This window comes from Myiozetetes cayanensis, unplaced genomic scaffold, assembly GCF_022539395.1.
Source record: "Myiozetetes cayanensis isolate MyiCay16 unplaced genomic scaffold, myiCay2020 scf2-11, whole genome shotgun sequence".
Taxonomy (NCBI): domain Eukaryota; kingdom Metazoa; phylum Chordata; class Aves; order Passeriformes; family Tyrannidae; genus Myiozetetes; species Myiozetetes cayanensis.
The window spans coordinates 50,194,830-50,220,751 of NW_026087411.1; the positions used below are offsets into that span (position 1 = coordinate 50,194,830).

Below are 25,922 nucleotides of genomic sequence, written 5' to 3' on the forward strand. Positions count from 1 at the left end.
TTACTAGGTGACTGATGACAGGAGAGGCATTTCATTAGTGCTGTCTTCTTTATTTTGCTCAGGAGAGGTCTTCAGGTAGACAGTGCTGCTCCAGGGAACCTTCAGTGCTTCCGGGAAGGCATCCATGGTATGGAGGTGACTGCTGAAGGTGAGCTTCTCTGCCAGCACCCAGGCAACTGGGGTTAGGATTTCACCGACTCTTAAGTCCTAATTGTAAAGGAAGGCAATATTCGGGCTGTTTAAGAGTGTTTGGATGTGTGATGGAGGCTAAAAAGGGAAGCACGTTATGAACTTGGGCATCAGAATAAAAGGAGAGAGAAGAGGCAGGGGAATGTGAGAGGAAGATGGAGAAGCAGGATAGCATGGACAGATGGAGCAGATGAGCAGGGGGACAGTAAATGAGAAGAGCTGTTTGCTGCCAAGCAGCTCCCAGAAGGCAATATTGGGGAAGAGAAACTTGTCTCTCTGAGGCCTGAACTTACTGCCTCCCCCTGGGCTATGGCTGCAGTTGTCAGCTTGTGTCAGCATGTTGTCAGAGTATCCTCAGGAGGGTTTGATGCAAGTGTAATGAACACCGTGGAAAAGAAACCTCTTCTTATGCCACCTACTAGCACAAACAGCTCATCAATGAAAGTGTCATGGTAATTCAAGCCTTTGCTTTCTGAAGGAAAGGCTGACATATTTTCAGAGATCACAATGATCTGCAGGAACCACTGCCATGAAAGGATCTGGTTTTGAAGGAGATGAGGATTTAGCATCATCTGAGGCATTTTGTGTCACCATTGCCAGGATGCTGGAGCAGCTGAGCTGTTGCTTGGATCTGCTCAGTCTGGTGTCTGTTCAGAGGCTCATCACACTGTTTTCCTGGACAATTAGCTCTCTTCTCTAACAGGAATAATGCCGGACAGAAACCAGACAGGACAGTGCTGTGCAATATATGTAGACAGTTAAATGGTTAACAACAGAGCTCCTGTTGTGATTCAATCATGCCAGTAGCATAATGCCAGCTTCTGTCCTCGTCTGACACTTTCATGCTGCTTGGAGGGAACCGCTGGGGAAATACGCTTTCACAGATTGTGTTCTGCCACATCACTCAGAGCCTTGTGTAATATGGCATCCGACTGACTGAGGAAGTGGAAATAACCAAGTGCTGGTCACATACTACTTCTATTTTTGCTATCAGCACAACCTCAAAGGCAGTTGATACTGGGTGGGAGGTAAAGCTATTCAGAGGTCACGTCAATTAACAGCTGGGCTCAGACAGGGCCCCCTGCCTGGTTTCATAGATAAAGCTATGCTGGTTTTACATTTTCTGAGACAAACTTGACTAAAATGAGCAATTGGGTACTTAAGCTGCAAAAATCCACTGACAAACCTCTAAAACAGGATCCTCTCTGTATGTGTGTCTCTGATGGCAAGCATGTTACATGATGACAGACTACCTCACAGTTAGCAGGGGCAGGGGGAATCTGTAGCACAGAGAAAACAGTATATAGGTCCTAATTATTTTTTAATTTTGGAGTGAAATCATGGTGAAAAGCAAACAGTTGCAGTCAATATTAAAAAATGAGCTTAATGATCTTTTTAGACAGAAGATGCTCCAGCATTGACTAACTCTAATGGTCTGCAGGGCACTGATTGCAGGGGTAAAACATGATTGATCCCTGGTGGGAAGACACTTGGTATTGCGAAATCGCCTTGGTGACTTTAAAAGAGCATCAGCCACACGCACAGAGCTGTCCTAAGCTGAATTCCATATGAAGTAAACAGGGACTCCATTGTTGCTGCAAGATATTCTGGGAACATCAGAAGGGCAGCAACCTATTCTGTCACTGTATTGGTGACAAGACAAGGTGAGGATAAGGATGCTGGCAGAATGCCTTGACCTCTGAGTTCACTCAGTCATTATGCACATCATATTTTTTAGAAATACCCATTCATAAATTTTTAAGAAAAATAACCTCTGTGGAGTCTGGGTTTCCTCTTCCTCATACCAGTGACTACAGTCATAATATATCTGTGATGGGGCAGCATGAGATCCTCCAGATCTTTCAGATAGCACTGATTATTATTTCCCTTTGCGAACTTTTCCCCTGGTGTCAAGGACCATGTTCCTATTTTAGAAGGAATGAGAGAATGCTTTTGTTTTTTTTTTTTTTTTTTTCATTCAGAACGTAGATCTCAAATGGCTGTCATGGCCTGAGCTTTTTTGTTGTTTAAGTGAGACAAATAAGGAAAGAGTTTCACAGGGGGATGCAAAGTGGATTTTGCTTATGTAGTTAGTCTGAGCTATTCAATGAATTTAGATCCCAAAGATCCAGAGGAAAAATTTCAGACAAATGCATATCCAAGCTCTGTATGCTGAAATCAGATCTATGCCCATTAGAGAAACCACATGTTGAGTCTAGTGGCTGGTGGAATAGCAAACTTTGAACAGTTTAGTAGCCCCGTGTAGTTGTAGTTTTTCAAACAGTCCATTATTATCCAGTCTCATTTCAGAGAGCAACTGTCTGTAAAGAAGTGTTAGCTGAGTAAAGTGAATTGTTTGAACAGTGCTGGATTTTGAATTAAGCACCATTGTGAGAAAGGCTACTTTGTTTTCTGGACCAGCCAGGCAAAACTGTAGCTTCTTTCTCTTAGGAAGGAAGATGGTGAATATTAATCACCCCTTGGCAACCTGTCAGATGGCAGACTACAACCCAAGAGGAGTGATTTGCTGATTATCTGATATGACAGGTTGTGAAATAAATATTTACACATAGGATAAAAGTAACAGTAGAGTTGGGCAAGAGATCTGAATCTCTTAAAGTCTTAGATCAGTGATTCGGGCAGAAAAAATACTTTTCTTTCTGGCCTTAGGGAAAGGTGAAAATATCTTCGTCAAGTTCTTTGTGGGGGTCCTTTAAATTTTCCATGTGCTTGGGATTTCTCTTTAAAACGGTCACTCGTGATAGGAACAAGATCTGTAATTCTGGGTTCCTTGGCATGTGACTTTCCAGCCTCAAGGACCCTTTGGAGCATGCTGACGTGACAACCCAGCTATCCCACCCTCTCTGGATACCAAGATATTTGACATTATCAGACACTCTAAAAACATCTCCCCACAGTGTCTGGTGTCTCTGTGGTTTACCTGAGAGCTGGATCAGCATATGTGCTGATATGGACTTTGTGTATTGCGTGGGCATTTAATTCCCAGCTTCCTTTTACAAGCAACAAATAATGGAGTAAGGGAAAGGGAAATGCTGGAACACCATCATCCTTGATGCAGGTGAACCAGAGTCACAGTGACAATTAATGCTTAGCCACTATTGATACTACCAGAAAGGAGGAAGGGTTTCGCTTGGAGGTAGTTCAAGAGGGCTGCAAAAGGCCCCTTAGGGAGGGAAAAGAAGGGGAGATTCTCGCTATTAGGCTGGGTAAGAAGCCCATGTGGCCAATCCACTGTCCAAGCAACACTGTGAAGGAGAGCAGCTGGAAAGGGATTGGAGCTAGCGATGGATAGACCACCTCAAGGAAGAGAGGAGGCTGTTGATGCCCTTGGCAGTAAGGACAGAGCTTCAGCCTTGTGATAGATTTCTTCAGGAGGCTGGGAGCCTAACTCAAAGCATGTAAAGAAGAGGAAAAAAAATTCCAAACAACCAACCCACAAAACCACTGAAATCTTTGAACACTGCTATTTATGATTACATAGGAATTCAAGGCTTCCTTCATGTTCATAGCTTAGAAACTGTTTTCCTAGATGAAGTTTTTAGAGGCTTAGATGTAATCAAGTAAGAAACTCTTCAAATAAACTAAGCCACGGTTTGATTTTGCAGATAAAAAGTGAAGTAATAGGAATAGCTATTTCTGGAATAGCTGAGGCTTTGAAATGCTGATTTAAAATGCTCCATGCTGCCATTCAGCTGTCCTGTCATAATATTATGGAAGGAAAGACAATTTTCCTCTGTGTGAACACATGAAAAAAGATATATTAGCAATTGGAAATAAAAATCCACCTCTAAAAAGTAGGGGATGTGTGTGTAATTTTTATTCCCTTTTACATTTTGTTTTATACTTTTATTCTTTTGTCTCCCTATATTTCTTTTTCACATCAAAAAGAAAATAGCACTGTTTCTTACATCAGCTACAAAGGACTTCAGTTATCATTTCTCTACTGCTGTTACCTCACTTCACATCATGATTTGAAAAGTCTGATCATGTGGGACACGACTATAAATTTGCTGTAAACACTCATTCTCCTGCATCTTGAACTGCTGGGGAAGAGAAATCTGGGATGATGCCTGTGCTGCAATCAGAAGCCCAGGCAGAGCACGTGTAGGGTCTGCGAACCTGGGGATGAAGGCTAGAGAGCTGCAGCTGGAGGGATGTCAGCATGAGGAGCTGTTTGTGTCCTTGCCTAGGGTCATGGCTAAGCTGGTACCTCTTGCCTTTGGCATCATGGAAACTATGTGGCTCTGATTATGGAGCTGGTTTAGGTCTACCTGTGCTTATGTTTCATCCCCACACCTCAGGCAGTATGGTCGTACAGAATCTGACTTTTGAATTTCTACCTCTGCATTTTGCCCTTGCCTTCCCCTCTTTGGCCTAATATGCAGAGAATTAGTTTACTGTGATATTTTATCTGGAAAAGGCTACTCTCAGCTTGATGGCTATTGTGAGGGGGACCATTGCTAGCCCTCCTTCCTGCTCTCCAAACACCCCTAATCTGAAGGGGGTGTTTAGGATTTATTAGGCTGTGCACTCCCACCTACTGTGAGGCTATTTAGAAATGGTCCTTACTTTTCTCCATGGGCTTGTATCAAAGGTTACTCACAGAATAAACCAAATTTGAACATAGCCTATTTTGAGTCTATACCTAGAAGTGATTATGGAAAAGTAGTATTTTGTCTTTGTGTATTTGTATCCCCATATTTGGGGCAAATAACTTTCAAGGTCTGTGTTATTTGCAGTCACTTGGTGGTTATCATGTAAGTTCTGTCGTTTTCAAGATCTTTGTTTACAGAGCTGAAAGTTTTAATAGGGTTTCTGAAAACTCACCCACACAGTTTTACTTTAATGAGTAGCACTATTATGTCTACCAGATTCCTGCCGTGGGTAAACTCATTCCTACAGGTTCATGTGGTAACATTATACAGCAACAGCAAACTGCTCCTTCTGTTATGATTTTGGGGGTAAATTAGTATCTGGGTTAAAATCTAAGTTATTTTCTGAAATCAGGAATACTATTAGGACCACTATTGTCCCGTTGAGCATTCCCAAGAAATGGTTTATCTGATACCACAGATCTTAATAAATGGATTATGCCATTTAGAAAGATATTAATGAATCATATTGCCTATAGCTAGGTTATTTCTTCTACCTCTAACATATAAACACAGGGAGCTTGCAACTTAAGGGCAGTATACTGAGGACAAATGGAAAGAATTGCATGGTGCACTGTTGTCTTGTGCTTTTGTTGCTATGGGACTTAATTGTATTACCCACTGTACTGTTAGATTTCAAAAGGGTAGTTCATAAGCACTAATAACATTTATGGCAATCTGAGCTAAGTTAATGAAAAAGATAATCAAATCCAGTACTACAGGGTAAGATATCTGATATCTCCAGGGGTCATAAAGAGATCATACAGCTGTCTTGGGGGCAGGGGGTGGTTGTATATGTGAGTGCAAGAGACAGCAGGAAAGAGAGGGTCACCTTGCTCAGAAGCACTGTGTGCTGGTCCCTGGCAGAAGGCAGGAGGGGATGTGCTAGATGTATCATAGAGATGGAGATGCTTATTAAGCTAATGATATTTTTAGTAATGCCAATACCTGATATATAAGTTTCAGCTGATCCCAGACATTTGTCTCTATGTGTTGATTGAGGAAATGGATTAAGTAGTTCACATGTGCTTCTGCCTTGCCCATAGCAGGTATATACTGTGTTGGGAGCTGGCCATGGATGGCACTGAAATAGCCTTTGTTGTTTTTTTTTTCTTTTCAGTAAACACCAACTCCAGTCACAACCTTACTTCTGAAGACAATGTAGTATTTTACTGCATCTCTAGGCAATACCAAGTGGTGACTCTTTCCTTTTTCTAACTGTAAACACAGATTATTGTGCGGACCCTTTCTCCATCACATGTTGGTATATCACTCAGGGGGCCTGACAGTGGCTTATGCACTGACTAGCAGCAGAAATAGTGCACATGTTCCTTATAGGAATGTAACTGATAATGTTCAGCAAGCGACACTTACAATGGGAATTGCAGCCAACACCCAAAAACTTGTTTCCTCTCACAGACTTATTTATTGTAAGTACCGCCTTCACCCTATTCTGCACTCTTGTACATTCCCTGTTAGCATTCTTTGTTCCTACTACTGCTTTCTTTTATAGAGATCTGCTTTTGGCTACAGTAATACTTCTCATACCAAGTCCCAGCCATCTGAGGACGTTAAGTGCTATAACCCTTGATGTGTGTGTACATGGCCAAGGATAGATGATTAGGAAAAACAGGAAGGCTAAGGACTGCACAAAAGGGTCCCTCCTTCCGTATGTCTTCCTCAGTATCAGAGGCTTCCTATATTAAGTGTATTAACTACCATACTTTGCATTTGACAGTTAATCCAATCTGAATAGATGTATTGAATCCCTTTTTGAATGTCTAGATATTGTTATTTTCCTCTAGCATCCAATAAGAAGTCTTAAGAGTTCTCCAATAAAGTACCAATAGAAAAAGACAGGTAGGAAAGACTTTGGGGGCTGCTGGTTTTGGTTTACCTTCTACCTCTGTGCATTTATGTAGCTCACATTCACCCACTCATAATTCATTGATAATTTGTGCATTCGGAGGATCTCCTACCATTTACATCTTTTGTGTAATTCTTCTGTTAAACCTCATATGCACGTAAGAACTCACCAAGAGACTTGCTCCTGCCTAAGCATGAGACAATCTCATAGTAATGCCATAAGACTGCTCCATGCAGGATGAGAGGGGTATGTTGAGGTCATGAAGAATGATGGGAAGAACCAGCAGCAAGCACCCAAAGCAGAGGTGGAGCTGCATAACTCAGAGCTCACACTTGAGTGCTGAAAGGTGGCTTTGCACCCATACAGTGCATCTATGGTAGGATGGTAAAATAGGAGAGGTAGTAAGTCCACAACCTCAGCAGCAGAGTTGCATGAGCTTAGTGCAGAGCTAACATGGTACCAACTTAGATAGGCACATTTTAAACACTCTTAAAGGATACAGATCATCATACTAAAAGCTTTTGGATCAAAACTTCTTATTTTAATATTTTCCATGAAATTCTGTCCATGGTTGTCGTTGTTCTGAAGGAAAAATATGTACTCGAGTATCAAAAGTAAAAATGTGTGATGACCAAATGCCATTTATAGGCTACAAATGCTCTTGTAGCCTACAATGGTGAACAGGCCCATCAAGCCTAAGTCATGCAGCAATCACGTGCCTGAGATGTGCCTGTCATGCTCCAGTCACACACCCATGTTACACGATGGGTGCACGGCCTCTGCATGAATTTTCCCTTGATGGGGATGTGCCGGGTGCCTGCACCAAAGGCATTTGCTCATTACCTATTTTTGCTTTGAGAAAAACAATAAAGGGCTATATTTGATACCTGAGTAAATTTTTTTGTTGTTGTTCAGAACAACAACTATGCACAGAATTTCATGGGAAATATTAAACCAAGAATTTTTGGTCCAAAAGCTTTTAGTATGATGGTCTGTATCTTTTTAAGAGTGTTTACATGGTTTTCATGTAGTAATGCTTGAGTACTTTAATGTTCTCAAAAGGCGTAATTGTATCAAAATTTTCTACCTTCTTTCCGTGTTCGTCAGGAAACTTTGTTAATTCCTAGGAGAAGTGTTATCTGTAATGTTTCCTCTGACTTTGTTGGGATTCAAAAAAACCGCCCCAAATCCAGCTGCTAGGCTTTGGGGTTTACAATAGAACAGAAGAAAATACGGTTAATAAATTTGTCATGAAAGTTAGAATTTCATTTCTATAAAGTTTGAATCGAAAAAAAGTCTAACAGAAAAACTCACTGAAATCTACCATACGACAGCTGACTGCTTCCAACCATCCCATATCACAGTTCCTCAAGGCATCACCATGTTTATATTTTGAATGCCTACAATATGGAGTTATTGAAAGTAAATCATGTTTTAATAAAACAAGGTGCTGTGGGGTTTCTGTGGGGCTGAAGTTCAAGCTAGCAATCTTCAGTGTGTAACACCAAATAGGTTCTGTTTAAGTTAATACCAAAGGGACTTATAGTAAGCTTTATTTCTTTCTCTGCTCTACAAGAGAAAAATTAATATTACCTCAAAGGAAGTCACAGTTATTCCAGAGGAGTGAGTGATTACAAAGTTCCCAGCATTACAAATAGAGGTAGTTATTTTAAACAACATCATTCAGCCTTCTATATTGCTTTTTTCTCTTTCAGCATAGACTTTTCTCTCCACAGGGTGGAATCTCAGCTGCAAAACATCCAGATCCTAGTTTATGTGTATGTGAATATTCAAGGTTAATATATTCCACGTGGGAGAAATAGTCAGCACCATTCAGAGCACATTCTCTTTTCCTTTCTTGCTACAGAGTAGGCTGTTGAAAATGTGCCTTATGAAATTACAGGTTCCTTCTCTACTTGCATGAATAAATTAATTGTTTCTAATTAGAATTAGGTGGAGCACCTCTATTTTTTTTCTCCACATTATAATTTTTTTCCTTTCTGTCCCTGTACAGTGTATGTGTCTTGGGGCTTTTTACACATGCACCCCAACATCAATGACTCAAGCAGGTGTCCTAGGTCACAAACTGACTGGAGAGCAGGAAAGACAAGACTCATGGCTTCAGTTTTCAAGCAAGTTGTCCTCTTAGCCAAAGGTAGGTACTAGTTTATTGCCAACTTTACCGGATTAGATTATAAACCTAAGCACAACTTTTTCATGCCCTCTTTATTTCATCTCTGATGGATTTGGGTAGGCACTTACCACAGGTTCTGGGGCTGCCCTTCTTACACAGATCCCATACATTGCCTGGGAGGACTAGTACCTACAGAGACCAGGGGCCTGTGTGTTGGAGTAGGTTGCACTGCAACATCAGCAAAGTATTTAATCTGTATTAGAGCTGGGCAACTGAGAAAGCCCAGCCTGGGTACAAGCTGTGAGGCAGTTTCATTTTGCCTCTAAGTATGTCTGGGCACTACGTGCACAGCTGAGTAATTTTCTTGGCATTGCCCTTTTAATAAAAGGAGGTTGTATTAAAAGAGGATACATGACTGGACTGTTGGCCAGACTATCATTGTGTGTGGCCAACCGGCATAGCCACACATTCCTCTTCCTTTGCAGAAACTTGATCATTAATCTGTGCTTCCCAACACACAGACCAATCTTCAAGGCAGCTGGCAGTATCTGCTGACACACTGGAAGATAGGGAGCCTTTGGACTGACAGTGTCAAATGAGACCGATAAGGGTGTGCCCAGAGCTGCAAAAACAGCAGGTTGAGAGATGTGAGTGGTAAGGTGTGAACTGAGAACCTGTCAGGATGAAACCTGTGCATACCCCAACTTCTCTTTCCCCTGTGTGTCCTGGTTTTCACACTGAGGAAGTTGGGAATGCCCTAGGCATGACCTGCAATGTCCCCTGCAGGTGCCTGTTGCAGTGTGAGATGTGCCTGGGGCTCACCATCTCCTGGAATGGTTACAGCCAAGACTGCTCCCTCTTATCTTGGGTAGGCTTATTCAAAACATAGATTAATTTGCCATGGATTGGTATGGGATTAACTTCCTAGGATTTCAGAACTGACGCCCTATAGCATGAGATAAGGCTTGTGCTTAGCTGATGCTAAAAAGGGCTGATGGGCACTGGTGACTGCATGCAGTCAGTAACCCTTTACTCTGCTCTCCAGCACACTCCTCAGCACCTACTGGCATCTGACATTTCATTATCCAGTATATCCCAACAGTCCCAGATAAAGACACCTGTTCCATGCTGCTGTGTTGACTCAATTCCCAAGCAGCTGGCTGAAGTAAAAAATGGGTTAAGCATTTAGACATTGACCATTATTGTATTAAACCAAGATCATATTGATTTTTAATCTTTGATAAGAATCTGAATCATAGCTTTAAAATTCACTGTGGCCCTCAAATATTTTTTACTTTGATTCCCTATATTTTTCTTTTCAATTCCCTCAGAATATCCAGCATGAATACAAAGTTCTGTGAACATCTCATTCATACTTTACACAGAGGTAATGCTGCCACTGTTCTATTGACCTGTTTACATAGCCAAAGCTGGTTCTGCAAGCTGGTATTCAATTGGTAATATTCTGATTTCCTGGGACACATGTAATACCACTAATTTTATGAATTAAAAATTGAAGAGATGATCAGTTTTGGAAAGTCATATTCCCCCTTGGCTCTTCTCATAACCACTGTTACAGAGAAAGATTATTGGGACGACCATAGCAATAAAAACAAGAAGGAAGAAGTCTTTTGCCTTAGTCTGGGGTTTTGAAAGTTATTGGGTGTTTTAAATTTATTTTGCACTGGACATCATTTATATGTATATGGTCAGTGCCTCTGCAAGCTTTTTATAAACTGTTTCTCCCCAGAAAATATATAAACCTGGGTCTGGAGTTTGTTTAACAGCATGAGCTGTTTATTAACAGCAGGAGCACATTGCAGATAAGATTGTGGGGGAGGTGACTGAAAAGTAGAAGCAGGATATGATCGAGGACTGAACCTTGGGTCCACCCCTTTTTGCTTATTGCCATTCTGCACTTTCCTCTTCAGCCCCTCCTTTTCGTGAGAAACTACTGAACTTGGAAGAAAGGCTCCGTATTTCCATAGTCATGGCACTCTTTTCTTCCCTCACCCCAGTCTTTATAGCCATTATATGTGTTTTGATTGGGGTAATACTAAAGAAAACTAGTGGAGAGAAAGAAAAACGTGACATTAAAAGCAAGCTTACATCTCGCCCATGGGTGGATGAAGATTTAAAAGATGGTACTGACCATCCCTTAGAGGAAGAAGGTAAGAAAAATCTTATACATCTGAACACTTTGCTGTTTGAATTTTATCTGCTGACATGAATAAAGGAGATGTAAACCTCTGGACTTCTCCGTGGTGACAGCAATGTATAATGCTACTCTGCTGCTGTGCCCCGAGCTTGTCAGCTCTGAGGAAGGAGGCAGTCCTCATGTCATGTCGCTGTTGGTGTAAAACTCTAAATCCTCCAGATCCAGGTCAGAGGGCAAAAAGAAAACACATTTTCGAAGACCCCGTCTGTTGCTCTGAACAACAGATCTCAGACCTATGAGGGACTCTATGTATGGGCAATGCAAGGAAAGAAAGGAGATCCTGCTCGAGTCCTCCCAACCTCTTGCCAGGTCTTATAACTGTGAGCAAAGGGAAGACCTGAGCAGACAGTTTCTATCTGCATGGTGATTTTGTAGACATCTCATTCCACTTTACCACCCAGTGCTACATATTTGGTCTCAGCACCCCTAAAAAGTTATAAATTGTTTTAAGTCCTCCATTTGTGGCTTCTGAGAATGTCCCTGAGAGCTTTAGCTGGAACTAGAACCATTGGGGAGCTATGTTGATCAAATATTTAAGAGCAGAATGTGGTGATGGTGCTAATCTCTTCACTCAACTGCCTATTTGAACCCGTACAGAATGCCTCTTATTTTCAGTAGTTCTTTCTGATGCACAGCTTGGACAAAAGTCTAAACACTTCATGTACTGTTCATTCTTCTTACTTCCTGACTATCCTCTATAAATTCCCTTTATTTCCTTGTGAAATAAAAATACACAGAGTTCTATTCCTATGAAGTTTTTAAAGTTGTAGTTAATACAGCCCTCTTTTTTAACTTTCTTTCTTTTCTTCAAGTTGGCTTCAAAGACTTTTTTTGGGGGTTCTTTTTTTTGGTCTAATAATGACACATTCTCTGACTCTGCTTCTAGAAATCTTGAAATTTATATTGTTCTTCTGTACATATACTTATTTCTAAGAGCCATTATTTATCTTCTTTTCTCAGTGTTCAGTGTACTTTGAATTAGTGTTTTGTATCAGTTTCCAGAAATAGTTGATACCTGGAACATTTTAAACCATTTGACTAATTCCCAAATGCATAAAATTTCTTTAAAAATTACTTCATGGGTTGTATCCTCCTTTTTTTCAATGCAAAATAGATTCTGCATAAAATTATCTTGTAATTCCTTTGTCACTGATGGCTTGCTAGTTCAGTTAAATTACTGCAAATTAAAATTCCTGAGGGTAGTTCAAATGCTAATCTATGAATTATCATCTTGGACTATACTTGTTTCTATGAGTTTTAAAAATTTAGATCCTCTAAATAAACAAACCTATTAGTTCTTAACAAGGAGCTTCAGTGCCACAGCTCCATATACAAAGTAATTTGTTTATGTGCTAGTTGCTTACCATTTTATTCAAGTGTTAAATTCAAAATTGTACTAGTTTAAAATTCCTTGCAAAAAATTTGACAGGTAGACATATTGGTGCTGTTGCTAAAAGATTTATTTGTTTTTAGACAAAACATTTCTCAGTTTACCGTGTCATCCAATATTAAAATAGGTTTTCTTGCTATTTTGCTTTTAATATTAAATAATTATCTTTCCCTTAATGGTGTGTGATTCAAACCATGTCTTTTATATCTAGAAAAATTAAAACAATTTCATCATGCTCTGGAAAGTTTTTCTTCAGCAGGGAAAAGTCCAGCTTAAGTGAGAAGGGTAGCAATGAGAAGTAGAAGAGCTGGTAAGGATCTTTTACTAAGTCTGTAAGTAGAGATCAAAACGTATTCCCCTTGTCAGTGTTAAAATTTTCACTAACTGCCCTAGATGCTGAAATGGAAACATGGATGTACACAGAGATTTTTATAATAGTAAAGAATGTTTTATGTACTGTGTAAATTCTGCTACTTTATTAACATATCTTACTTTATAAGACTAGCTCATTTCTACTTAAATGTCTCAAGCTGGCTTGTATTTAAAGTTCCTCTGAAGAGAATTGGAGTTAGGTGAGATGAAACATTCCTGAGGCCTTGTCTAATGCTAGAATCTAGGGCTGCCCCAGGTGAACAAGCTGAATTTTCAACAGACCTTCAACGAGAAGGGACAGCTTAAGACCAAGTCATTTGATTTGTGTCCATGACCAAAACAAGGTCTATTTGCCAAGCGTGTGAAGCACTCTGTAAGAAAAGCACTGACCTTACTTGTAGACATCGTGAACCTTCACTGAAGTGGCACCGTCAAGGATGTTTCCCCTGAGAGGGACATACCTTTGAGTAGCAGAGCATTTAGTGTAATTAGCTGAACTGCTTGGGCAGACTCAGTAGGGTCACTTATTGGCAATGAAGGGTAGAGGAGTGAGGACCAAGTGCTCTGGAGCTTGCGTGTGTTCTGCTTTCAGTAGCTGAAGGGATGAGTGTTTCTTGGAGCATACAGAAACCCAGTTCCTTCATTAGGTGCAAAGCACTCAGTCCATTTGTTTAATGCTTTAACTGGCGGCACTGCAGCTTTGTTTGCATGCCTATCTGTCCTGTAACTTCTCCCTTCATTTACAAGATCCAAAATGAGAGATTGTTGTGCCGTGGATTGGCAAGAATGGTTAGTATATGTATATGTCTGTCTGTGTCTTGCCCTAGGCCATGTGTGATTACCAGTTAGATACAGATGAAAAATATGTTTCTTCAGCCTTGCCTTGAACAATGAGTCACAAGGGCTTTCTAATAGTAGTTGGCATCTTGTTCCAAAGTGGTGGTACCTCATCTCCCACTGATTTAGATTTACACAATGAAATCTGGACTATTGCAAAACCATCTCCAGTCTTAATGTGTATCAATCACTTTCTTGATCATGTATTCAGATCTGTCCAACTGATGGATAAAGTAAACAGAGACCCAGCTTACAGTGATGTGGAAGATGAGGTTGAATTCTATTTGTATCCTTGTTATTCTGGGTATCAGTTGCACAGATAAATAACAAAGATATTTTATTATTATAGATTTAATTGTGGGGACATTGGTGATACACCCTACATAAAGAACACAAAACAATGTGGGACGTTCCAAATATTCTATTTCTTCTGAAAATACACTGTTCATTGCTTGTCATACTTCTCATAATAGACCTCTTCCACTTAAAGCATTTCTCTTCTCCCCAGTTTCAAAGACTTCCCACATCTTAATAATACTACTGACATGAATGAGTCAGTAGCAATTTAATTTTCCATTTCAGTGACAGTTCATGTTCTGTGTCATTTAGGAACACAGGACTCAGTTGGACATGATGCATCACTGTGTTTATCTCTCTTTGTCATCAACAGAATGAGCATGGAAACTGGCCTTTCATAACCCTGTTTCTTTAACCTTGTTGGAATGCTGGTCCAGAACTCCATGCTATAGGTTAAAAATCCTCTACCTGTCCACTCAAACTTATTTAACACTACTGTATACCCATTTTTCCTGTTCCATCTTCTTTATAGTTTAAAGGATACTCTTCCAGCCCTGGTATATATCCTCCTGTGGTTTATAGATAGAAATCGGATCACCTCTTAGCTTTCCATTTACTAGGTAAAACAGTAAGTCTTCTCTTTAAAAAAGAGCCACTCCATTTCTCCGAAGATCTTAAAAAACCTTCTGTAACTATATTCCAGTTTGATGTAATTTTCACAATATTTTGATTCTGGCTTCTTTCTTCCAGGGTCTGCCTCTCCCACTTGCTACTTCTTTTGCTTCCTTTTGCATAACCAACTCTTGGGGTTTCCAGGATCAGCCTGGTAGGCACTATTTATAATCCACTAGTAAGGCAATCCATCTCTTTTAATTCTCTTTTAGCCACACATTTAGCTCAAGATTGGATTCACTACTGGGATTCCTGTAGTGGCAGATTTTGTAGCAGTCTGCTGTTATTCAAGCAAAAAACCACAGGGTCAGTTACCCAGAATTTAATGTCCAGAAATCTGAAAGGTTTCTTTATATTTATTTAATTGTTTTCCTGTGCATTGTCTTTACACCAGAAAAGAGATTTGCAAAGGAATTTTATGCTTAGGAAGCAATTCCTTAGAGAAGAAACTGAAAGGGTTTGTTTGACAGATTACATCCTATTTAGCCTGAGGTTTCTCAAGGATCAGTCTCAGGATCATTTGTTAATATTATCTAGTGGTCTTTGCATAAAACCAAGGAGGGCACATGTGACATTTCCTAATGACATACAATTGGAAGCCAACAATACAGGGAAGTGTCAGTGTAGGTAAAATAAGTGGCCAACAGAAGTGAAATGACAAGTCATTGTTCTCAGTGTGAGTTCACATTATAAAGAACTCATGGTAAGATTTTTTGCTACAAAATGGGGCAAGATTTATTACACGATTTATAGGCTGATTATAACCTCCCATATGAACTGCCGAGAAGATCACAGTCATCATCCTAAAATGTATCTGGAGAGAAATTCCTGATAGAGTTAGAGAAATAGTACTTCTAAAGTGAGATTTCATTAAAATGAGATTCATGGGATGCCTGAGCCAAAACCATTTCAGATTTTCATAAAAGGCAGGAAGCCTGATGACTACTGTAAATGTACAATGGAATCAATGGCAATTTTGAGAATGTGGGTAACAAGGTAATAGGCTTACTAGCAGGATGTCTGTTGTCCATCAAATGATGGAATATACAGAGATGTAAACAAGACACTTGTAGTATTGTATAACGTGACCATACAAACAGGAGTACATCTAAACACAGCAATTAAAGATATAGAGAGCATGTACTAAACAGATGGTGCTGATAATGATTTTAGCTTAGCATATGGATAATGTTAACTGCTGAGAATGAATGGTAGACACATGGTAGAGGAGAATAAATAATAGATAAATTTATAAAAAAAAATGCCAGGAGAGTTTTGGTTTTGTGTGTCAGTTCCCTCACTTCTGGATTCTTCCTCTCCCTCTGCCAGTATTCTCAGTTGGAATGTATGAAGGTTTTTCATTCTCAAAAGTTGTCTCATCTTTTTTCCATATTCAAATCTTTGAAAGTACATTTCCATTTTCACCTTACTATTAAGTTGAGCCATCTTGACCAAACAGCAATTGCACTTCTTTTCTTTTCTTCTTTCATGAGAAAAAAACTCCCATACCACAAAACAAGCACACATTCATCACTACTTTACCAAGTGTAAACCACAAAGGAAACATTAGGAAGAGGTACCTTTTTACTTTTCAGTTTGAGTGTGCAAGATGGTCACAAAAATAATTTTTACAGCAGGTCACTGCTTCCCATTAACCTGGAGCCAGGTCCTTGCAGACTGTGACCAAGAGCACTTAACAGAGGCATGAAATGCTAAACAAAGTGAATTCTCTGCGTATGCAAAATTAAATGTGTGTTGTTTGTGGACCAGAATAATTCTGTTTAGAGTCAATGTATGAAAATGGATTTATTTCACCCTCTTGCAAATGCTGAGATACACTTGTGAATTTTCACTGCTGTTTATAAAATGAACAAAAATTCAGCCTGGTCTCTAAGGCAACTTCATACTACTAAAACACAGAAATAATTACTGTCTGAATTCGCACTGGAGATTGCTATGATTCTGGAATAATAGCCTAATGGTGACTGAAAAAGAACTGGAATATTTTTCCTGACTCAGCTCTCTATAGCAAATTGCTCAATACTATTGACTAGTCAAAAGGCAGCATTTAAATGGCTCTAACTTCCACATCATAGCCACAAAAAATGCTATCTCTGCTGATTCTAGGAATAAAGGGGAGAAAGAGATCTCAGAGACAAGACAAGATTCATTTTGTGATCTAAACAAACACCGAGAGGCAGATTTCAGTAAAATGGTGAACCATTTAGAGTTCTTAAATTAAAGATAAGAAACACAATACCCTATATTTGATATATTGTTATTCTAAGTATAGATGCCTGTCATCCATTTTGCCTTATGCTGAAAGTGTTGGGAAACCAAAGAACTTAACCACAAAGTCACATTTCTGCAGAGCTAAGACTTGCAGTGCTTCAGCTATGAAACGTGAATATTGAAGAAGTTGACATTCAGCTCTTCAGAGGAGATTTTACACATATTGGTAGTTAAACTCTCTCCTTAACTTCAGTTATTTAACCAGGATTCTTTTCTTATTAGACTGCTCAAGAAGGAACACGCATATTCACATTTACTTGCTAAGAAAAGTGGGCTGAAGGCCTGGCCAGTTTTTCACTGCTGTTTCAGCTTGTAACCCATTTTTGCAGGCAGGCTTGTAGGCTGAAGTGGAGAAGGCAACGAGTTCTTTGTGGATCACATTTGCTACAGCCAGCCTGGACCCTCGTGCCTCTTGGTATTTAAACAAGGTGTTTATTCAGTAGCTGGAGCTAGGGATCAATGAGTTGTGTCAACGGGAATCTCAGACTTTGCCTTACCAGTGGCGTAGAAGTAAAGTGTATGCCAATGCAGGACAAAGTGAGTTCCAGTGGTGAATGCCAAGGATGTCAACAGCATTCTCCAGGAAGAAAAATCCCTAACTACTTGTGTTTTCTTACAGATGCTGATGAAGAGTGGCAAGGACTTGAAGAAAATGTTGCCCATGTCCCCTTCACTGCAGAGCGCTACTCTGAGGCTGAAATGATTAAGAGGTCACAAGCATTTTACGAGCTTCTAAATAAGAGGCGATCTGTCAGGTTTCTTAGTGATGAGCCAGTCCCCAGGGAGGTTATCGATAATGTCATCAGAACAGCAGGTATGGTACTGAGTGGTTCAAGGTCTGGAAAAAAAAAAAAAAGAATCACCATTGTTGTTCAACTGTGTAACTGTGAAAAGGTGATGTGGAAAAGCCAAGGGAATTGGCATCTTGCTCATGGTTTTACCAAATTCACCTGTTTAGCCAGAATGAATTAGCACCCATCGATTGATCAGAAATTACTCAGATTGAACAACAAACAATATTGGGGAATGGTTTGGAGTGTTCTCAATTCCTTTGTATTTGCAGTTCACCCATAAGGGAAGAAGAGCATTTCAACAGCATAGAACAAAACACTTCATTTTCAACCTTTAAAAGATGTTATTTAAAATAAAATTTGTGTGTAGTTTAGTGAGACACGTTTCAAATAGAAATATTAAAGTGTTTTCTCTTTAAAATGTCAAACCATGTGTACTTCACATGCTATAAAATGCCATGCATTATGATTATCATGTGTGGGTTTTGATGTTTGGGTTCTCCCCACAAACGAATTGATTAAATTTTCTTAGGTAAGCAGAATATTTCAGTTGACATAAATGGTTGGGGTTTATTATAGAAAAAGAATGTATCTCTAGAAAAAAAAGTCTTTTCCAGTCCTTCTGACATCAGTCCGGACTCTCATTGCGTATGATTGGAATATTATGCTGAGGACCCTGATCAAGGTTATTTGATGGATTGTCAGAAATTGATTATTTTGTTGTTGTTGTTGAGAATTTATGCATTTCAAATCATTACTGTCATGTCCTGGCCTAATCTCACCTCTGCTTTAGTAACATTGACTTCATCCAGGAGTGGTTTTGACCCTCATTATTTCTCTTATTCTATAAGCCAGCTGCTCCTGCTATAGAAAATATTCCAAGCTGCCTTAGACAACAGCTCAGCGGCCTTTAGCAGGATTAATAATATAAAGATTGTCAACATTTAAGATGCATTGTTTTCCCTTTAAAAACTGTAAGCAGCTTTGTTACTGCACTGTAACGAGTCTCTGTCTCCCTCTAATTAACTAGGAGTCATTAAAACACTGAGCATGTTTTGGCAAAAGCAGCAAAGCGAACAAGCCTGGCGTGCAGATGAAGCACTTAGTAACCCTGAAAGCTTTGGGCTGTGTAGAAAAAAAGAAAACAAAGTGAAGAATAAATGTCATCAGTTTTTACCCAAACCTGAGGAGAGGCAAGGTTCACAATATATAAACACTTTAATATATAAAGATAGTTCAAGCTGCTTATTCAGTGTTTCTCAAACTAAAATCAGTCCTTAGGTAAGCAACTATTGTATGTGTTTAAGATCTTCAAATATTTTTAAATGTGTATGAGGGATCAGAGAGATCTAAGCAGTCTTCTCAACCCATGTATCTGTGAGCCTGTGCATATCCTTCAGCTTCTGTTTTTTAATCTCTAGGCAGTTAAAATGTTCTCCTATGGTATTGGTGGGTGAGCAAGTGCAGACTTTATATGTGCACACCTACATACACCAGCTGCCTTTGGGACAAAAAACTCAAAGCTGTATGCTACATGGTAGATGTCTTTGTTGTGCAGCTCCTTATCTTCATCAGTCAGTGACAGGTTCCTGTGGGTGATCACTTAGTCTTGTTTCCCTGAAAGCCATTAGTTTTGACTTTTAGCTAAAATCAGGTCTCAGAGCTGGCTGCATATTCAGACTGTGCATTGCTTTCAGTGTAACACTTTGCAATAACATTACTATGGGCTTATGTTGCACCATGTTACTGTTTCATCATAAGAACCAAAAGGAATTTTTACAAATCCTTGACTTTCTCTTCCTGTAAGATGGCTGTATGAAAGGACTAACCTTTGTCCTTGAATGGGACTTATCATTCTTTAAGAAAGAAATGAACAGGATTGTCTGCCAGAACTTACCTCAGTCCTTTTCCTCCCGTCTCATTCCCTTGCTTTCCCATCACTCAGTTAGTCAGCCTGAAAGCTCACACAGAATAGCTGAAACCTCTCACTGCCCACCCTCCTTCCTGGGTTTTCATCTTTCCCTGTTTTTATATGAAGGTACTTCACCTAGTGGAGCACACACTGAGCCCTGGACCTTTGTGGTAGTGCAAGATCCATATTTAAAATGTAAAATTCGTGAAATTGTAGAAGAAGAAGAGGAAATCAACTACAAAAAAAGGATGGGAGACAGATGGGTTAATGATCTGAAAAGACTGAGGTATGAAAAGTCAATTAGCTAAGGAGGTTGAAAGGAGATGTGTTTTAGTCTAGGAAAGACTTATATAATTTCCAATTTGGTCTTCCTTCTCACTTTTAATATATTTCTAAGATTCATGCTTGGAAAGAAAAACTTATAAATATGCATAGAATTGTGCCTTGGTGGCTGGTTCATAAAATTGCTTACAGTAAAAGGCATTATATGCTCTCCATCTTGAAAGTTTTCCAAGCATTTGGCTCCATCATTATTTTTTCCTATGTAACCTCTGTTGCTGAAACTCTTGTCCTAGATTTTTCCTGTTGTTTGCCAAACAATGAAGCTCCCAAAGTCATTGGAAGCTTTGCTACTGACTGAGGTAGCCCCAAGGCTGTCCCTACCCAAGTGCTGAATTATGCAATATTTAATTGTTCCAAATGCCCTCCAAAGTCTGACTGAGTTGCTTAACTTCTTGCAATGAGAAGATGTTTATTGAGTCTTGGCTTGCCAAATGAAGCATATGCACAAAGTTTTGTAGGGTTTATTTGCCCTACCTATTTCATAATGTTATTTTTCATGTGCTTAGGTGCTATGCAAATTTATGTCCTATGCAAACAACTAAAACCCAATACATTTTATATTTTCGGGTGTGAACAGTAGAAAGTGCACATTTTCTTATCTAAATCCTACATCATAATTAATATATTTAAATTGTCATTTAAAACGTTGGGAGCCAAATTAATTCTAACAGGGCTGAAATATCCAGAAACAAAATAACTTTTTTTTTTTTTTTTGCAAGCAGATCTGCAAAATTCCAGGAATTAAATAATCTCACAGGCAAATGCCCATGAGGCCAATTCATAGATAAGAGGTAGCTTATTTGTATGCAATTCTACTCTTCAGAGTGAGCACATCAACTCCTCGGCCAAATCTGTTAAAATTGAGAACTCTATTCAAGCTTTTTTTTTTTTTTTCTTCCCAAAAATGTTTCTATTTAAGCTGATAATACTTAATCCTTTGCAGTAGATGTTCTAAGCTTTAGTCTACTGCTATAATTGTCATGCCCCTTTAGTGCCCCTCTGTAGACAGTAAATGTGGCTCACGGGAAAGTGAAAAGGTTGCAAAATAAATGTCTTAAACATTCTTTTGCAGAACAAACTGGATCAAAGAGTACTTGGACACTGCTCCATATCTGATCCTCATTTTCAAGCAGGTATATGGGCGGCTTCCAAACGGCAAGAAAAAGACGCATTACTACAATGAAATCAGTGTTTCTATTGCTTGTGGTATCCTGCTTGCTGCACTGCAGGTATGTTGACAGAATCGACGTACTTGGAATCAATTTATTAGCTTGGACTACATACCAAGACTATTCTGCCCAAATGAGAGTGGAACCCTATTTAAATTTTAACATTATCGGTCCTCTGGAATACTCCAGTTCCTGGCAATGTATCTTAGTTTTGAGTTTTAAAGTTGTTCCACATAGGTCTACATCTGAGAAGGCTATTCCTATTCTCACTACTGGTTAACAAGAAGAAAAATGTAATGTAGTTTCCAGAGTTGTCACTCTTTCTAGGCTTCAGCTCCTGTGGTTTCTGCCTTATGCTAACAGGGCTGACAAGCTCTGCAGACTACCCAAGCATGGCTGTGTGGTGCCACACTGGCCCCTTTTTCTCAGTAATCCCTAAAAAACATCCTGACACCAAATCACTTTTACTACACAATGCTGGAAAAAAAATAAAAAAACCAGGGACATACTCCACAGAACAGGCTGTACTATTTCAATCAGTCTTTCCAAGACATTTCTAAAAGTGAACTGATTTCTAAAGCTCAGCACGTTTGACACCAGCCAGTTAGATTTTCACAGTGGTTTCTCAGTGCTCAGTTCTGCTTCTTGTATCTGATGTACTCATACAAGTGTTTAAATAGCAAAGCTATTGTGATAGTTAACTTGGCCTGTCAGCAGGATAACAGCAAGGTGCCACCTCTTATATTAGGCCAGTTTCCTACCAGGCACTGCCATTTCTCCTCCATTCTGTTTTGAATGACACTTCCTTTCGTGCATTGCTGCTCCTCAGGCACCACTGAGCACCACCACTATTAGCTCTTCTTCTCTTGAGAAGATCATAGAGATTACTAAACATGAGAGGTGCATTGCCTGAGCACCTGTCTCTGGCTGACTTTTATATTTCAAAGACTCAAAATTCTGGTATTACATGTACAGAGAGACTGAAATCCACATATGCAGTTCTCAGGAAGCGACAGCTATGTGCTCATACCTTGGATGATGTCAGCTCTTTATTGTTTGTCAGATTTTTTGGTCTTTTGTGAGATTTTGTATGAGAGGAAGACTGATACATAGACCTACTTTGGGGTTCTGATATAAATTGGAACAATGGCCACTGTGAGAGACAAAAGCAGACTCCTGCGACAACTTCTGACACAGTGCCTGTGCCTCCTTTCCCTGTGGGGAGCAAATGTTCACAAAGCTGTAAGGCATCTTCCTGTCAGCTCTGTGGAGGCAAGAACTGAAACGTTTCTCTGTGCGAGCCAGATCATAGAATCCGAATAGTTTGGGTTGGAAGAGAGGTTTAAAGGTCACCTAGTCCAACCCTCAACTCCATGGGATGATATTCCAGTAATATCCACTCTGAACTTCCCTGTGACCATGGGTCCTGCTCTACATGGAGCATTGCGGGCCAGCTCTGGCTGTACAGCACACAGATGGGGCAGGCAGAGAGTGCCTTTGCTGTGGTGGAGAAATGCTGTACTTTTCCATAAGCAAAGCAGGCATCTTTTATGGTACCATTAAGGCTGTTAGTAAATCAGATGTTCTAAAGACTGCAGTATGATCTAACAGAGCAACATTTCTGGGGTAGTCAATAGGAGAATAAAGGTCTGGTGGGAACAACTGCTACAAATACAGAACACAGACCTCTGTCTCACTCTGTCGCTGTCTGTCTTGCTGCAGAATGCAGGTCTGTACACTGTGACCTCCACACCCCTCAACTGTGGCCCCCAGCTCCGGGTGCTGCTCCAGCGCCCAGCAAATGAGAAGCTACTCTTGTTGCTCCCTGTTGGCTATCCCAAGAAAGATGCTACTGTGCCTGCGCTGACCAGAAAGCCGCTGGAAGACATCATGGTGGTCATGTGAGCCCAGTGCCAGGAGGAACGAGTTCATCCCTGCTGCCAGCTAGGAAGTAGCAGCCTGATGAAGTTGTCATTGCTGTTTCTTTGCATCATCTCCCTATGTCACTGTTGCTCTGGTAGTTTACATCTGTATTTCTTTTAGTGCTACTAACAGCAGTGAGCAGTCAAGCACTGTGCATTTGACAGGTGCTGCTACTTATGAGACTAGGCAGGTTTTCTAGGGGACAATGACATTTAAGTGACCTTTATCACTTAATTTTTCTCATGCATTACTGGGACAAATCTTTCCTTGAACTGGGGTATATATTCTCCTTATACTTTTGTGATTGCCATTACACAGTTATTTTAACTTAAGAATTTTAGTGAAGATTGTATTAAAAGAGATAAAGAGGTCAAAGAGCTGTCTTGGTTAGTGCGTGCTGTTTAAATGCCCCTTCCCCTTCACTGTGTTCTGTTATAAAAATAGAAGGATGTTATTTTTCTCTTATATGATAGGATCTCTCCACTTGATTGATCTCAATTACCTTGTCTATACCAGGCTTTCTTAAACTATTGCTGCTATAAGATTGGGGAAAATGTACCAGGAAAAAGTCATCCAGGTAATTTCCCTGTTACCATTTATTTATACATATTCCAGGTCCAGTTAGATCATATGGTAGCTATGAACCATGCTCCCTGTGTTCTCTGCTTCCACTGGAAGCAGCCCAGAGGCAGCTCCTGTTCTAGTTATCCTAGTTTATAATACCTACAACTATACCAGTTTAACACCCTGAAATTTAAACTGCTTGACGGACCCTGACACGTGAGAGATGCTTTCATGTCACACCAAGTCAGGCATGGTTAGGATACTGTTTCCCACAAAAGCAGTGCCTCCCTTACTCAAGGCGAGATGTGGAGGGGCGGCAGTGGGAGCTGCTCCCTGGAAGCGCTGGTGCTGCCGATCCCTGCGCGGGCAGAGCCCCCTCGTGGGGCCGCAGGTGCCGCCGGCTCTGGGAACAGCGCAGCGTGAAAACGCTGGGAGAGAGCCGTCCTTCCTGCGGGTCTCTGTTCTGTGAAACACTTTGCCACCCTGATCTCTGCTGCGTCTAACTTCAGGCAAATTCAGCTGCACTGGCTTCAGCCCTCCCTGGACGTTGCTGGAGCTGACTCGCTGCTCCTTGCATGAAGCCTAACCTGGGCTAGAGGAGGGTGTCCCTTCACATAGCAGGGGGATTTGAGCTAGATGATCTTTCAGGTTCCTTCCAGCCCAAACCGTTCTATGATTCTGAAATTCTATAAATCAGTCTCATTTCTTATCACCCATTGTCAGCTGAGCAAATACAGGGGATAATGTTTTACAGAGAAACAGGTTTTTGGCCATGTCAATGCCTCCGTCACCCAGTAGGAAAAACTATTTTTCTCTTTAGCAGACCATTTTTCTGGTATTTAGCAGGCATGCCTAAATGTGTTCACCTATTGTACTAATCTTGTTTCACATCCTCAGTGACACAGCTATGTCAGGAAGCTCTTAGTGCAGGCCTAATTTGAAATGAACTCTTATAACTAAATAAAATAAAATAAGGAAGTCCTGTGTCTACATACTTGCAAGGTCTAAAAGCTAGTCAGGGAGAGAGGGATGGGCTGAATGAAGCCAAGGCTGACTAGCTGCAGGTGCCCAGTTATCAGGAATGCATTTTAAATCACTGTTGCAAGTTTTCCTTCTGTGCAGATGCTGCTCTGCCCCATCAGGCCCTTTCACAAACCATTTTTACTTGCTGTAAAAACTATGTTTGTTTTAATTCAGAATTCACATCGATAGAGGGAGCATGAATTTCTGTTGTATTGCAACCTCTCTTACAGCTACAGAAATAAACTGCCGCTTCCTGGTCTCAGTCTGCAAAATAGACAACACTCAGAGAAGCTTTATCAAACAAATTCAGTTTCAAAGAGCAGGAGCTTGCATATATAAGACTATTTCTAGTATGATTTCATAATTAAAAAACAAATAACTAAACCAGTTTAAAAATATACACAAAATTGTCAAAATAACAAGCACTGATATATATCAGTTCTACTTCTTTACACCAAAGAAGATTAATGGTGTTTTTTTACCCATGTGTTGATTCTGGAAACCAATATACATGTCCTAGTTGAAAAACTTAAGCCCTCACACCTACTAGATCAAAAAGATTCTTCTTAGATCATGAAATGTAAGTAAAATAAGCTTTTTTTTTTTTCCCTTTTTTTTCTCCCTCCCAGCTTATTCAGTCACAAATGCTTCAGTAGTATTACAGTTGCTGGTGATACTGCAGCCTCTTGTAAATCATGCTATTGTTCCTGTTGTGATAAGCCTACTTGGAATTGCAAGTGTTCTCTAATAAGTGCACTGTCTTCACTTAAATCACAATTAAAGAATAATAACTTTTGCCTTTCCATTCAGCACATTATTAAAAAAAAGTTTGCATTTAAATTATTTTACACTTAATAAGGGATACCTCTATGCTACTTGTTCAATTTCAAGGTAAAAAAAATGTTTTTCTGCTGTCTAATTGCAGTTTCCCGTATTTTAACTTGTGTCTGTTGCCTCTCAGCCTGTTGCTATGCATCTACAAGAGAAGTCTGGCTTCATCTTCTCTGCATCTTCCAATTAGGTAGCTGCAGACAGCAATCAGGTCTCCCCATTTATGGGATCTTTCTTCCTTTGACTGTGTGGACAAATTTGTGCACATTCAAGGATTCTCACTGTCTGAAGTTTGTCAGACAAACAGGCTGTCGTGGCTTTGCTTAAAGTCAGGTGCAACACGGTGGGTTGCATCGCAACCCAGATGATTAAAGGAATAAGTATCACATGTTGTTGGAACCATGGCAAACTGCCCATCTCCTCCCT

General features: G+C 40.0%; 1 protein-coding gene across 2 annotated transcripts; it reads left to right on the forward strand.

Moving 5' to 3' along the window:
- The first annotated feature begins 114 nt into the window (after nt 1–114).
- On the forward strand, nt 115–25,468 carry IYD (iodotyrosine deiodinase). 2 transcript variants are annotated; one of them, XM_050316378.1, is made up of 7 exons: nt 115–148; nt 8,744–8,884; nt 10,795–11,034; nt 17,561–17,755; nt 19,771–19,930; nt 21,059–21,215; nt 22,878–25,468. In XM_050316378.1, exons 1-7 carry the CDS (start codon nt 130–132, stop codon nt 23,058–23,060), a joined length of 1,095 nt encoding a protein of 364 aa, XP_050172335.1. In that variant the 5' UTR covers nt 115–129; the 3' UTR covers nt 23,061–25,468. The 2 variants fall into 2 exon arrangements, with proteins under 2 accessions (XP_050172335.1, XP_050172334.1); XM_050316377.1 differs by lacking the exon at nt 115–148 and adding an exon at nt 6,223–6,292.
- The last annotated feature ends 454 nt before the right edge of the window (nt 25,469–25,922 follow it).

Excerpts from the sequence above, each read along its gene's own strand:
- IYD (XM_050316377.1), top strand. The coding sequence starts at position 6,238 with ATGGGAATTGCAGCCAACACCCAAAAACTTGTTTCCTCTCACAGACTT. Across the intron at positions 6,293-8,743 it reads CTCTCACAGACTTATTTATT|TGTATGTGTCTTGGGGCTTT; the intron begins GTAAGTACCGCC and ends GTCCCTGTACAG. Across the intron at positions 11,035-17,560 it reads CCATCCCTTAGAGGAAGAAG|ATGCTGATGAAGAGTGGCAA; the intron begins GTAAGAAAAATC and ends GTTTTCTTACAG.